At 42.9% G+C, this 14,496-nt stretch overlaps 1 protein-coding gene across 4 annotated transcripts in view; it reads left to right on the top strand.

The window, feature by feature from the left end:
- Positions 1–14,047, top strand: part of LOC138618278 (helicase ARIP4-like) — a 68,534-nt gene extending 54,487 nt beyond the window's left edge. For 3 of the 4 annotated variants that reach the window (XM_069693902.1, XM_069693904.1, XM_069693903.1), the window contains 19 exons: positions 18–151; positions 1,150–1,346; positions 1,547–1,750; positions 1,847–1,985; positions 2,080–2,257; positions 2,914–3,132; positions 3,733–3,851; positions 4,078–4,202; positions 5,007–5,106; positions 5,219–5,424; positions 6,152–6,327; positions 6,957–7,153; positions 7,295–7,491; positions 7,590–7,679; positions 8,029–8,124; positions 8,288–8,698; positions 9,570–9,659; positions 9,808–9,903; positions 10,060–14,047. In XM_069693902.1, the coding sequence (XP_069550003.1) occupies positions 18–151; positions 1,150–1,346; positions 1,547–1,750; positions 1,847–1,985; positions 2,080–2,257; positions 2,914–3,132; positions 3,733–3,851; positions 4,078–4,202; positions 5,007–5,106; positions 5,219–5,424; positions 6,152–6,327; positions 6,957–7,153; positions 7,295–7,491; positions 7,590–7,679; positions 8,029–8,124; positions 8,288–8,698; positions 9,570–9,659; positions 9,808–9,903; positions 10,060–11,162 (4,077 nt within the window). In that variant the 3' untranslated portion in view covers positions 11,163–14,047. The remainder of the gene's footprint in view (positions 1–17; positions 152–1,149; positions 1,347–1,546; positions 1,751–1,846; positions 1,986–2,079; positions 2,258–2,913; positions 3,133–3,732; positions 3,852–4,077; positions 4,203–5,006; positions 5,107–5,218; positions 5,425–6,151; positions 6,328–6,956; positions 7,154–7,294; positions 7,492–7,589; positions 7,680–8,028; positions 8,125–8,287; positions 8,699–9,569; positions 9,660–9,807; positions 9,904–10,059) is intronic. The other variant, XM_069693905.1, reaches the window with a different exon arrangement.
- The last annotated feature ends 449 nt before the right edge of the window (positions 14,048–14,496 follow it).

The raw sequence follows: 14,496 nt of genomic DNA, 5'->3' as shown, positions 1-14,496 counted from the left end.
TTTTCATTTAATCCCAGGTGAACACATTGCAGAACTGGTTGTCGGAGTTTAACATGTGGGTCCCGCCCCCTGATGCGTTACCTCCAGATACCGACCCCGCCCTGGTGAGGCCACGCACGTTTAAGGTCCACATCCTCAACGACGAACACAAGTGAGTAACAGGAAGAAGAGCTGAAGAAATCCTTACAGCCAAAACATGAACAGGATCTTTCTTGGGTAGATAAAAAGGACCTTTATTGATTTTTTTTTTTTTTTTTTTGTATTTATTTTTATATTTAAAGCATCAAGGAAGAAAAAGACACTAAAACAAAGCTGCAGGTTCTTTCTTCTTCACACACAAAGCAGAGTCAAAGCAGAGAGAAAACTATCCTTCTATCCGTCCTTTAAAAAAGACAAAGCTGACCTTCTGGCCTGCTGCTGCACTTAATCCTTATCTGGCTCGTCCTTTCTTCCATCTCTCTAGTACGATCTTTCTCAACAGCTGCTTCTGCTGGAAAGATTCTTAGATTTGGGGATTAGGGACGGAAGTAATGCTGCGAGATGAGCGTGCAGCTCATTGACGCAATCTGAACGTGACACAGTGACCTCCTTCTGTCTTGTAGCGCAGTTACAACATATCTGTATATGCTGTATACATGCTGTATAAACTGCTAAAAAAAAATGAATTAATAAAAAGTAATTAATTGCTCCTACTTTTGTAGCACAACTCATCAATAATTGTTAATCATTTTGTAACTAATTGGCACCTTATTACAACAAGAATTATTGATTATAAAGCAAAATAAATTCTCTTAAAAACAACATCATCTGTGCTAACTATGCTTGTTTTTTCTTCTTTTAACTCATTGCTTTAATTAATATATTTTACACATATAGTTAAAGGTGCTACAAACAGTTTGAAACCATCGCTGAGAGAATGTTGTATTTTACTTTATGTGCAACTGGGTTGGTTTAGTATAATGCGATAAATGTCGTCTTTAAGGAAAACTTTTGGTTCTTTGAAGCAAAAAGACAGTTTGTTTTACAGTACGTCATTCTGTCCACATGAGGCAAATGATTGCAGACATTCGTCTCTGTCAAAGGAAGTCATTGTCTCAGTTTTGAGAAACTCAAGCCGTAACCAATCGTAATTCTTTCTTATGCACCCAGGAACACAGCGACCAGGGCTAAGGTGGTGGAGGACTGGGCTCGGGACGGGGGCGTGCTGCTGATGGGGTACGAGATGTACCGCCTCCTCTCGCTGAAGAAGAGCTTTGTGGCTGGAAGGAGGAAGAAGAGCAAGAAAACCGCAGGACCCGTCGTCATCGACTTGGACGAAGAGGACAGGCAGCAGGAGCTACTTAAAGGTACGGGAGATCGGGAAAGAGGATGGAGGTCGCATGGGAGAAAAAAGGAGGAAGGAGCTGAAGGAGGAGAACAAGGAGAGACAGTGAAGGAGGAAAAATATATAGAAAACTGAAATGACCTGTCATGTTATAGGAGCACCAGTGTAAAATCTCATTAAAGCATATGTCAGGTGTAATAATCATCAGCTGTCCTCTTCCAGGTATTGAGCAAGCTTTGGCCCGGCCCGGCCCAGACGTGGTGATCTGTGACGAAGGGCATCGCATCAAGAACTGCCACGCCAGCACGTCCCTGGCTCTGAAGAACATCCGAAGCCGACGCCGCGTGGTCCTCACCGGCTACCCGCTCCAGAACAACCTGATCGAGTACTGGTGCATGGTCGACTTTGTCCGACCCGACTTCTTGGGTATGGAAAACGAGTGTTTTATCTTTTGCTGACTTTAGCATCACAACAAGATTTGGATGTTTTCCAGGGAATCTTTACACCCTGTGTGTATTTCAGGTACGCGGCAGGAGTTCAGCAACATGTTTGAGCGTCCCATTCTGAACGGGCAGTGTGTGGACAGCACGCCTCAGGATATGCAGCTGATGAGGTACAGGAGCCACGTCCTGCACAGCCTGCTGGAGGGTTTCGTCCAGAGGTAAGAGTCGGTATCGCTGTGCATAAAACAGCAGAATTAATCATGTTCTTCATATTCAATGAGGCAATAATACTGTAACTTGTCTTCAATCCAGGCGAGGACACGATGTCCTGAAGGACCAGCTGCTGTCTAAGGAGGAGCATGTGATCCTCGTGCGTCTGTCTCCCCTGCAGAGGGCTCTCTACACAGAGTTCATGAACCGCTTCAGAGAGGCAGGAAACTCCGGTTGGCTCAGCCTCAACCCCCTGAAGGCTTTCTGCGTCTGCTGCAAGGTGAGGAGTGAGAGCACGTGTGTGGGAACTCTGCCTGGATACAAATTTTATATTTTAGGTTGTTTTCCTCAGACGTTCGGTCTGTACTAGATATGAAGATAAAATTACCATCATGATCCTTTTTTAAATCCATATTATACAGTTTCTAAAATCAAAACTACTTCTACAAATGAGTTCCTGTTGCCTTGTTACTACACAAGTTATTATCTAAGTCAACACCATAAGGATTGATTTTAAAGTGCGATCTTCAACGCACCTTAAAATTCAGTTCTCCTCTGCCTTACGGCCCATTTAAATTTACAATCACAAACCCCTCTGCCTCAATTTGTAACTTTATTAACTGAATTTAATGTTGCCTTCTCTGTATACGAGTGTTTTATTATGCTAAGAGGTATTGTTTTAATTAACTTATTTAAATGATGTCCATATTTTACGATTAAACAGACATTAAACATTGCCTATTTTGTTTTTACGATCTAGTTCTGTTATGTTTATTCCATATTTATTGATGAAATCTGTTTTATTTGCTGTTCAGTTTAATCTCAGCAAAATTAGTGTTCTCCTTAATGAATTCCCAACAATCAAATAAAGGTTGAATAAGTTGGTGAATTTTTTTATGTTTGTTTTGCTAAATACAAATTCATGTTGTTCTTCAGATTTGGAACCATCCAGATGTGCTGTACGAGGCCTTGCAGAAGGAAAACCTGGCAAGCGACCAGGACTTAGACCTCGATGACATCACCTCCACGGGACACGCCCGATGTCCAACCACACCCAATCAGAAGCCCAAGAACCTGGACAACCCAAACCCCATTGGTGGACTGAGCCTCAACCAGCTACAAGAGAAAGCAAACCAGGTCATCACTTACGAATGGGTACGTTCAAAGACTTGATTACTAAATACATGACATTAAAGTAGTTTGGAGCGCTTTTAATGCCATTCCATTTTTGCTTTTGCTTCCTGTAACATAAAGCTGCATCATGCAAACAGTTGTTTTCAACCTGAAACACAAAGTTGGGTTGTAAGCAGCATATGTAAGCAGATTCCTCCTTTTGACTCTCTCTGTTTGTCCAACTAAAATGTTGGTGGCAGTTCAGTGATGTCACATACAGTTTGATCGAGAGAAAGATTAACATAAATATAAAATATTCTTTAACCCACAATGACCCGGTGCTAAGAAAGCTGGACTTAATTACATGGTATTATGGTAAATTGCGAGGATTCATTTTTTATTTATTTGTTTCTGAATCTTTGAACACTTTATGAACAGAGTTGTATTTGTCTAAATAAATGGAAACTTAGTGTTTTCAGTGCTGTAGCTCCAAAAGTATGGATACATATGGACATTTTAATTTCTGAGTGATATATGAAAACACTTTTAGGATATGTGACCTCACTTCTTAATAATGACATTAGATTTCTTAAAGAAGACTCATCTAGGATCAGTTTTAACAGTGTCTCTTGTTTTGGCCAGGCGAAGGATATCATGTGTGACTACAAGCCCGGCATGCTGGAGAACTCCGCAAAGATGGTGCTGCTGTTTCACCTGATCGAGGAGAGCGTCAGGAAGGGAGACAAACTTCTTGTCTTTAGGTAGAAGATTTGTATTTTTTTTTTTTTTTCTGATTGATAGTAAAAAGTACTTTTTTTTTATTATTATTTTTTTTTACTTAACAGGTCGAAAAAAGGTTCTTTTTTTTTTTTTCCCCTAAACCAAATTCTCTCAGCCATACTTTTTGATTTGGTTGAACACTACATTTATTATTGAAGTTGTAGACGTGATCTGACCTCTTGTTTCACTTGTGTCTGCCTCCTGCAGTCAGAGTTTATCCACGCTCACGGTGATCGAGGATTTCTTGGCCAAACGACCGGTGCCTCCGTCGCCCAAGGCAACCAACAAAGACAGACCGAACCAGAACTGGGTCCGCAACCTCAACTATTACAGTAAGTAATTATTGATTATGATTCAAAGATGATAGTTTGAATCTATAAAACTCACTGAAGGCAGGACAAGTACAGAAGTAGAAAGGTTATTTTGAGCACACAGACAGATGACACATGGTGTAAAACAGGTGTGGCTCAGTGGAAGAAAGCAAGATGCTTTACATTTTCCGTACGATTTATAACTTATTAAAGAGAAAGAGTGCTATCTATGCCAAACTAGCTTGTTAACATGTTGAACTGAAATGATCCGTCTGTCTGTTCTTCTTTGGGAGAGTGTATTTCTGACTGCCCTGATTTTGTTGTTCGCTCATGCTACTACTCTCATTGATTTACAATGAGTGCTGCCACCTGCTGGTGCTTTTTGATAACAGACAGATTTGAGATAATACACAAGCATTGATTCACTGCAGCTGTAGTTTTCATGTTTCTGTTTCAGGAATATTTGTAAGATTTTTTTTTTTTAAACAAAGATATATGAGCTTTATCCATTACCTCAGTGTTGAAAGGTCGGTTAGCCAGCAACAATTTCATCTCTGGGTTACTTACAAGACCACATGGAGAATCATAATCAAACTCGCAGGGATAAAGTTAGACTACAAAGTGAAGCTTTTTCAAGAATCCACAGTATTTCTTTTGTATCTGCTAATAAATGAGCAGGTAAAGAAGTAAAAAGGATTCTATAAAATGTGAGTAAACCGGTGAAAACACAGGGAATAAAATCAAATTGTACAGAGACTGACGCAACCGGCTAAGCATCACGGCACGCTCCATGTTAACTCTGTTTTGTTGTGTGATATTTTGAAGGACTGGATGGAAGCACAACGGCCTCCGAGAGAGAGAGGCTGATAAACCAGTTCAATGATCCCTCCAACACCTCAGCATGGGTCTTCCTGCTGTCAACCAGGTAACACACACTTACACAATAATATTAATGTCTGAGAATGAATGTTAGAGGCTGAGGTCTTGAATCGAGATAAATCGGGCGTGACCTGATTGCTGATCTCTGTGGGTCTCAGGGCTGGTTGTCTGGGTGTGAACCTGATCGGGGCGAACCGTGTGGTGGTGTTCGACGCCTCCTGGAACCCGTGTCACGACGCCCAGGCTGTGTGCCGCGTCTACCGCTACGGGCAGAGGAAGCCGTGTCACATCTACCGACTGGTGTGCGATTTCACGCTGGAGAAGAAGATCTACGACCGCCAGATCTCCAAACAGGGCATGTCTGGTGAGTTGGAACAGCACAGCAGAGTATTACAACGGTGGACCCACCTGCAGTCAAATAACTACAAAATAACTCTCCCAAAAAATATGTGCACGACAGGTTTATAGGTACAAAAATAGGAATTTCATTTGAAAATCCTTGCGTTAGAGCGATTTCTGTTATTATTATTACATATAAAGAACATTTCCTGTGGGATTCATACTTTAGGTACACTTTTTGGTGCATTTTTTAATATTTTTAATTGACCTTTATTAACTCATTAAGAACCAAAACACACACCAGAAAACCAGGAAAGGAAAAAGGAAGAAAAACTATAGGACATTTAAAAAGCCTTCATCCCCACTGGGCTCAGTCCAGGTAACTTTCACTACTTTCATATGACAACTCTGTCAAGCATCTGTCAGTAATCAGACTGACTGAAAACCCCTGTCCAGGCTCCTCTGTGCGAACAGACCCCCCAAAAATAAGTAATCAGATCCGAGTTGAAACCAGAGCGCTTCTACTAAGAGGCTCCTGCCTGACAAAGTAAACTGTCTCAAGTGTTTGCTGTAAGCTTTGACTTCTGAGACAGACACATTGAGGCCACTGATGCTTTGGAGAGCGTCACTGGAAATAGAGACTTTTTTTTTTTATTGCCTTCATACATGCTAAGATAATCCTCTTTTCAAATCATCCATTAATTTCAACTTGATGTTTTTTCGAATATTTTTTTCTCTTCTCCCTCCCTCAGACCGCGTTGTGGATGACCTGAACCCTGTGCTGACCTTCACCAGGAGGGAAGTGGAGTCTCTTCTTCATTTCGTGGAGGAGGAGCTGGACCCCTCCCTGGTCCAGCTGCGGCCCCAGGACAACATGGAGAGCGTCCTCAGGAAGGCGCTGCACTTCCACTCTCACCTGATTACTAAGGTAGCTGAACAGAATGGACTTATTATCCTCATGTGCCATCCAGAGGCGATTAGAAGTAAGACATACAGGAATGTTCAGCAGGCTTTGCATTGTTCGCTGTGGTCTTGTGAGGCTGAAAACTAATTTGCTCATGGCAGGTAAGCAAGGAGGCTGATGATTGACAGCTCACTGCTAATTTAATAACTCACTGGCTGTCATTTCTCCTGAATGAAAATTATAAATGCCTTCAAAATGTGTTTTTTGGGGGGGGAATAAATTTGATGTAGGAACTAGGCCAAGCCGTGGCAATTACAGTTTTCTTTATATTTATAACAGTTTTTTTAATAGCTTGTCAGGTTCTGGAGCTTGAGAGGTGGTGAGTCATCTGGTAATTAAACCTGCCGCCACTTACAAGATTTTAAGCCGGCTTTGTGGGGCAAAGAATCTCCCACTTGGCACGTTCGTGTGTTTTATTGCTGCAAATTTAGATAAGCTAGTAAATAAATATAAAAAAGCACTTACATTCACATAGATGTTGGGGAAATATTTGAGGTTTTTCACAGTGAAGCAAGATGTCGTTGTGCTCCTCTTCCTGATGAAGGAAGGTGAAGAGTAAAACACTCATGACGTCTCTCCCTCGTCCCTTTCAGCAACCATTCCCCTACGAGTCCCTGCTGATGGACCGCAGGGAGCTGAAGCTGAGCAACGCTGAGAAAAAAGCTGCTAAGAAGGGCTATGAAGAGGAGAAGAGGGCCTCAGTGCCATACACCCGCCCCTCCTATGCTCACTACTACCCCGCCAGTGACCAGAGCCTCACCAACATCCCCGCCTTCAGCCAGAGAAACTGGTCAGTGATTCACGACTGCAAATATACAAACCAAAATCTTGTTTAGTTCATACTATATACCATATTGTTAAGGGTATATAACATGTAAACCAGCCTTGGAAATTGAACACAAGTCACTGAAAAAGTAAACTCTCTGTTTAGGCGCCCTCCCACTCATTCTGAGGAGAAGCCGGTGGCCAGTGTGCGGCTGGTCCAATCGACCCCAGTTCCTGGCGGGGGCCAGGTGTCTGCAGGCTCTGCTCCAGGCAACAAGTCTTCGAGATCCAGCCTCGGAGGCTTCCCTATGAAGTGCCTGCAGAAAGCCGGGGTGTTTGTACAGAAAATTGTCACCACCACCGGTAGGAAAATTGAGGATGCGCTGCATCTGTAATAAACCTTTCCCTCTTTATGTTAATAATACTCTCAAGGTGAACTTGTCTTTCTTGGTTTCTTTTAGACATAGTGATTCCAGGCACCAACAGCTCAACAGATGTCCAGGCCAGGATCAATACCGGAGAGACCATCGATATCATCAGGGGTACAAAAGGTGAAATAACCCTTAATTATTCTCTGAAAACCTTCTGTGTGTTGGATGCAATAATCAATTAAATGCTTATTAAAAATATTTGTCCAACTTGCTGCTTTTCTTTATCTTGCATAACAGTAAACAAAACATATTTTGTGTTTTGTGGTGTTTCTCAGACAAAACAACAAACATATTTGAAAGATTGTGAAAATAATCATTATTTTAAACCCTATTTGCAGATACATGTTGCAAAAGCTAAAAGAACCATGACTCTTTATTTATGAAGCAAGTCAGAGGAAAAGCTATCAATTTGATTTTAATCAGCTCGCTGTGTACTCATAATTTCCTTCACCTTTTTTTTTTTTTTTAGGGACTTACATCAGGACGTCAGATGGCCGAATCTTTGCCATCAGAGCAGCTAATAAGGCCAAGACGGTGGAGGAGGGTACAACAGCACCACCCAAAGGTAGGATGATTCAATTACCAGAACTGGTAAAAGTCTTGCCCTCAATCATATTTACATTCCACCTCGCAGACAAGCCCTCTGAGGTTAAGAAAATGTTTAAGTTAACTCGTGTAAATGCTTAACTTCTCCTCAAGCGAATATCAAATCCTTTGTTTCTTCTCAGACCTGCAGGCCCCGCCTCAGGAGGTTTCAACCAATGGCAGCAATGGCTGCGAGTCACCTGACCGCAAGCAGCTGGTACCCTCCAGGTCTATGCCCCGCCCTCTTTCACCTGACAGCCCCGACCTCATCAAGGAGCTGCAGCACTACACAGGTGGGACAGGAGCTGGGGGGTCAGCAGGCTGCGGTGTTCAGCCAGAGAGGGCAGCAGAAAGCAGCGGGAGCAACCTGCCTTCCACCAAACTGGTTCAGACCAACGGCAGCAGTGGGAGCAGTTTTACAAGTGGAAATGTGAGCCACCGTGATGCCTCTGTGACTAATGTAATGCAGCCCAACATGGACGCCACTGCCGCCCAAGACCTGAGAACAGGATCCAAGCGCAAAGCCTCCACCCCGACGCTGGATGAGCGAGCCAGTAAGCAGCTTTTTAAAATACGAGTGTTTCAGATCAAGCTACAGGCTTTTTGTCATCTTCCACCTGGTGTGACTCTCTTCTCTCTTCAGAACGCAGAGTGCGCCGACCAAAACAGTAAATCGACCATTATATCTGAGCTCTGACATTTCTGGTTAAACACTGAAACGGGGGTGTTTTTTTTTTTTTTTACCTGCGACTACAGCTATATAATACATAGTAGGTACATGAAATTACAGCAGTCTCTTCAATACAAGATTATGCTGCTCACAGTCAAATCATTTTATGATAGGATGTGTATTTTTCAAGCAGTGATGGTGTTTTTGAAGCTCTATTTGTAGTCTGACTTACTCTGCCTCATTGTCCTTGACTCATATTCTGTGATTCCTCCCCGGCCCCCATCTCTTGAGGGGCGGTAATCACCATAGCAACCAGTGGTTCATCAGGTCAACACAACTGTTACTAATAATAACAGTACCTTGGCACCCGTTGTGACACTGGCTCTAGACTTGTTACCAACCTGTGCTGGCTGCTGTCTGACACTGGTTCAGAAGAGTTTTACCATATCTCCTTCCCCCAGTGAGACAGTGTCACCATAGCAACCGGTCACGCAACAAGTGATTGGATGTTTATACTGCTTCTCTCTCAGTCCAATATTAATCACAGCAGGACGTATCAAACAGCAGCAGCTGCATTTGCAAACTTAACATTTTTTCAGAAAGTTGTTTTTTTTGTTGTTTTTTTTACCTCCCTGCTATTCCCATTCCTCCTCAGTCTATCTATCATTTTTTCTCTGTCTTTCTGTTAATCACTAATAATAATTTGTGTTTGTAGAGACTCTTAAACTTAACTTGTCTTTCTTGGTCTCTTTTAGACGTAGTGAGTCCAGACACCGACAGCTCACCAGATGCCCAGGCCAGGATCGACGATGCAGAAACTATTGACGTCATCAAGGGTGTAAAAGGTACAATCCCCCTTTTTTTTATACTCCAGAAACCATTATGGCGGTGGCCACAACAATAATCTATTTCTCCATTGTGAAAATTGATGCTTTTTGTCTTACATGACAGTAAACTAAATAATTTAGTGTTGGTTGCTTTGTTTTTTTTTAGGGACCTACATCAGGACGTCAGATGGCCAAATCTTTGCTGTCAGAGCAGCTAATAACGACAAGACAGGAGAGGAGGGTGCAACAGCACCACCCAATGGTAGGATGATTCAATTATAAGAACTGAGATCTAAAAGTCTTTCCCTCCATCATATTTACATTTCACCTCACAGACAATAAAATATTTTTAACATTATTATTTTCTTTAAGTTAACTCGTATCTAAAACGAATATCGAATCCTTTGTTTCTTCTCAGACCTGCAGGCCCCGCCTCAGGAGGTTTCAACCAATGGCAGTAATGGCTGCGAGTCACCTGACCGCAAGCAGCTGATACCCTCCAGGTCTATGCCCCGCCCTCTTTCACCTGACAGCCCCGACCTCATCAAGGAGCTGCAGCACTACACAGGTGGGACAGGAGCTGGGGGGTCAGCAGGCTGCGGTGTTCAGCCAGAGAGGGCAGCAGAGAGCAGCGGGAGCAACCTGCCTTCCACCAAACTGGTTCAGACCAACGGCAGCAGTGGGAGCAGTTTTACAAGTGGAAATGTGAGCCACCGTGATGCCTCTGTGACTAATGTAATGCAGCCCAACATGGACGCCACTGCCGCCCAAGACCTGAGAACAGGATCCAAGCGCAAAGCCTCCACCCCGACGCTGGATGAGCGAGCCAGTAAGCAGCTCTGTGCCGGCATACACTCCTCGGCCCCTCTGACCTCACACGGCTTCCCCTTCACTGGGGGCTATGGCCTCCCACCTCTGGGCCTCAGCTCCGCCATGCTGGGTGGTTCTCTGGGGCACCCGCTCTTCATGGGGGCGGGCTCACGTTACTTCCAGCCCCCCCACACTCAGCTGGGCGACCCCACTTACATGTACCCTGATCTGTTTGGCTTGGGCGGAGGCAGCCCCGTCCCCACCTCCTCCTCCAGCTCTTCGGCGACGACAACCACCGCTCCCGCCGTCTCATCTTCTTCCTCCTCCTCCTCCTCCTCATCATCTTCCCTTCCAGGAGCCCTGCCGCCGTTCATGCTGAGCCCCAGCATGGCCGGCATGGCTGGGATGCTCCCACCAGGCTTCCCCCTCCCGTACAGCGCGTCTCTGGCCAGCCTCTACACGGGCTCGATGCTCCCAGGTGGGCTACCGGGTCTTGCTGCCACTCCCGGGCCCGCTGGAGCCAGTTTCCTCTCGCAGTACCCTCCCACCGCCGCCACCAGGTCCTCCTCATCCTCCCCTTCCTCCTTCTCCTCGTCAGCAAGGTCAGAGGGCCACCGCGGCCCGGTTCTGGTGAACGGCGGGGATGTCAGCAGCGTCAGCAGCTCGGATGATGACGACGATGATGACATAATAGAGGTGAGCCGACAGTGACGGAGGAACGATGGGGTTTCATGAGAAAGCTTTTAGCAATCGTAATCATCATCAAAATAGGATGACACCCTGTTTACCGGGTTTCAAAGCGTCTGTGGTCACGGCCTCGAGACAAACGGACAAAAACTTTTAAGGTGACGACAACTGAGCCCCTTCAAGTGTTTCCTCTGGTCATCTCTGCTGCCTTGGAGAAATAGTGCGAGTGAGAATGAACACAACCTGGACACAGAACGACAAATCCTGAGATTGAAAAGCTCCAGCGTGAAGGAGAAAATGAATATCAGAGGACTTTGGGCTTCCAAGTTGTTGTTGTTTTTTTGTGTCCAATACTGGCATTACAATGCTAATCACTGAACTGAGTACTGCTGAGTGTGGGCCTGCAGTGACCACAAACGGCCACTAGTTGTACTGTTGACTTTAGAGCTTCTAGTTCTGCAGCTTTGCTAAATGTCAAGTCTCTCGCTTTCAGCTTCTTAAAAAGACGACAGAAGAGTGGAGTTGCTTTTAGATAATACGAAAAAAAAAAAAATAGGTTTGACAGTTAAGTTAGCGGGTAGGAACATTTGTTAAATAACTGAAATGGTATTGTTTGTGAATATTGCTGCTGAATCTTTCTTGAAACGGTAAAAAGAAAAGGTTAAAAGCATTTTTGATCGAACTTAAGACTTCACTGCCAGGACAGGGGTATTGTACAATGTTGTTCTTGAAGAAAACAAAACAAAAAAAGACGGGATCATCTTGAATTATTGAGGAAACAGTTGAGTCTTGTGGAGGTTGAAGATATTTAATGAAACTTTAAAACTAATGAAAGAATGTACGCTTAATCAAATGCCTTTACACCAGGCCTTTTTTTCTTCAATTTAGGCATCAGACGTGGGAAGATCTGATTTTTCCTTTCCGTGTGTGTGTATTTTATATTTACGTGATCTACCTTTTGAAGAAAACGATTGCCTAAAAGCAGCCAGGTGAAAACGAGAAAAAAAATAAAATAATAACAACTGTGTCCTAGTGAGGTGTTGTAGCGGAGAAACAACCAACAGAAAATGCCTTTTTGCCTCCATCTTTCTGAATGTTAACTGTGAGAGAGGAGAGGTAAAGAGAGACAGACAGTCACTGCGGCTCTCTGAATCTCACCCACAGTCTTACTGTAGCCTAGAGAAAAACGATGCAAAACACTCACTCAAGCCTATATATGTATTTGTACAACCCCAGAGGAACTGAGCTTGCATCCCCCCCCTCCGAGTTTTGGTTACGCTCGTGTCGTTACTGTGTTTGACTGCGTGTTGTGTTTAAGGGTTACAAAAGGAATCATTTAAAAAAAAAAAAAAAAAAAAAGACGACATAAAAACTAGTGTTACTCTGTTTGTTCTGACGCAGATTTCACCTCTGTTTGTTTGTTTTTTTCTTTTATTCCTTTCTCTCTCTCATCTCGTTTTGTGAACAGAGCTCGATGTGAAACCAAACCAGTTTCTTGTGGAGAGACGGTGTAGCTTTGCCAAAACCAAGAAAATGCACATCAGAAACCTCCATCAAAGAGAATTGTGTCTTAAGAGACCAAACAATGCAGAGCAGAATTAAAAGTCCACCACGGCGACACAGCGGAGACGTACATATCCATCACTACGCTGTGCCGCTCTGTGGAAGAGACACAAATCTGTCTGCAGACTGGTTGAAAGCTGGGAAAGCTTCATCGTGTGACCAAGTTCCCTTTAGATTAACCATAATTCTGCTGTTCCGGTTGATCCCGTCCGATCAAATGAAGCGATCGGCTTTAGTCAGCAAACCTCCGCTTCCAAAACAGCCGCAGCAGCAAGAGCTTTAAAAATCACTTTAGCCGAAGATGAAACATCAAAGCTCCTCTTCCACCTACTTTTGTTCTTCATACTGAAACTGTTAGTTTACTCATGTTTCTTTTTTTTTTTTTGCTCTCCTCTTTTTACAATGTTTTCAATTTACCAAATTAATTAATTTATGACGGTGCATATTTATTCATTTGTATTTTTATTTTTGTACAATGTCTTTTTTGGGGGGTTTCCATTTGTTTCTTCTCATTATCTTGTCAGATTTTTATGATCATATTAGTAATTGTTACTACAAATGGGGCTTTTGTTGTGTTTGGTGTTTTGTTTTTCTTTTTTTAAGAACTGACGATTAGCCAGTCTGACCCAGCGCATGTGAAACTGTGCAGAACTTGCATGTGGACCAACCGATCAGTGTGTAACTGAGCACATTAATATCCAGGATAAAGTATAATCATATCCAATAAGCTCTTTGTGATGAAACATCCAAAAACTTCAGCATATTACTGAGCTGTGATGAAACCATTTCCTTATTTATATGAGCTCAGATACAAATGTAAGTGTTTAATCTGCATATGAGCCATTTGTGTGCACGTAAACTCAATCACAAGTCCTGGGTCAGAAGCTGAGACGGTCAAGCCACTCATCAGCTGAAGAAAATAATGATATCAAGTGCTTTTATTTCTTTTTCTTTAATGGATCATTACCATTTCATCATAATTGTCCATCTGTCGTCCCCATGATGGCAAACGAGCGAGTTTCCTCAGTGCTGAGCTGTTTGGTCGTCAGCTCGCCGTTTGCCGCGCCGACTGACTGCTCTTTACTTTCACAGCTTTCTACTTGAATTTACATATTTATTTATACGAGTCGACTCGGTCGGACAAGCCGAACAGACTGTCTGAATTCCATTTTAGCCGGGGAGAAGATAAAATCTGCTGTCTTTGAGGATTGGCTCCAGTCAAAGCCTGTTGTGTAGATTATCGATGGATAATATGTATGACCTTGGATTACTGTAAAATCCTTTTTTCTCTCTCTCTTTTCTTTTTTTGAAGTTTGTAAATAAAAAGAAACATGTTTAAATAATAACTTTTCCTAATTTCTTTACATCAGTAGTAGTAGTAGCAGATGTTTGCCTTTGTCACTCCTACACACACACACACACACACACACACACACACACACACACACAAACACAGGTAACTGAGGGCATGACAAGTTGACAACAAATTCTAAGAAAATAGACCAGTTTTACGGATTTACAGTCTCATGACAACAATATAGTTTGCCTTCCTGTGAAATATAAACAATCACAAATTTATGCAATTTTAATCAACAGGATATTACATTTGTCCTAAAGTAACTGAGCATTGAAGGCTTATTGTCAATTAATACAGGTGGAATCTGAAATGAGACTTGCAGTAAGCAGACAGCAGAATCATTTAAAAAAAATAAACTTTACCCAAAAGCTGCACGGCACTTGGAGAAAACAGTGATTTACCTTTAAATTTATTACCTTTATTTGTATTTTTTTTTTC

Source organism: Brachyistius frenatus, unplaced genomic scaffold, assembly GCF_029030835.1.
Source record: "Brachyistius frenatus isolate BFR_SWC_R1_liver_20210118 unplaced genomic scaffold, ASM2903083v1 Contig_16, whole genome shotgun sequence".
Classification (NCBI taxonomy): Eukaryota; Metazoa; Chordata; class Actinopteri; family Embiotocidae; genus Brachyistius; species Brachyistius frenatus.
The sequence above is the reverse complement of the archived record's forward strand: the minus strand, read 5'-3'. Positions and strand labels throughout refer to the sequence as shown.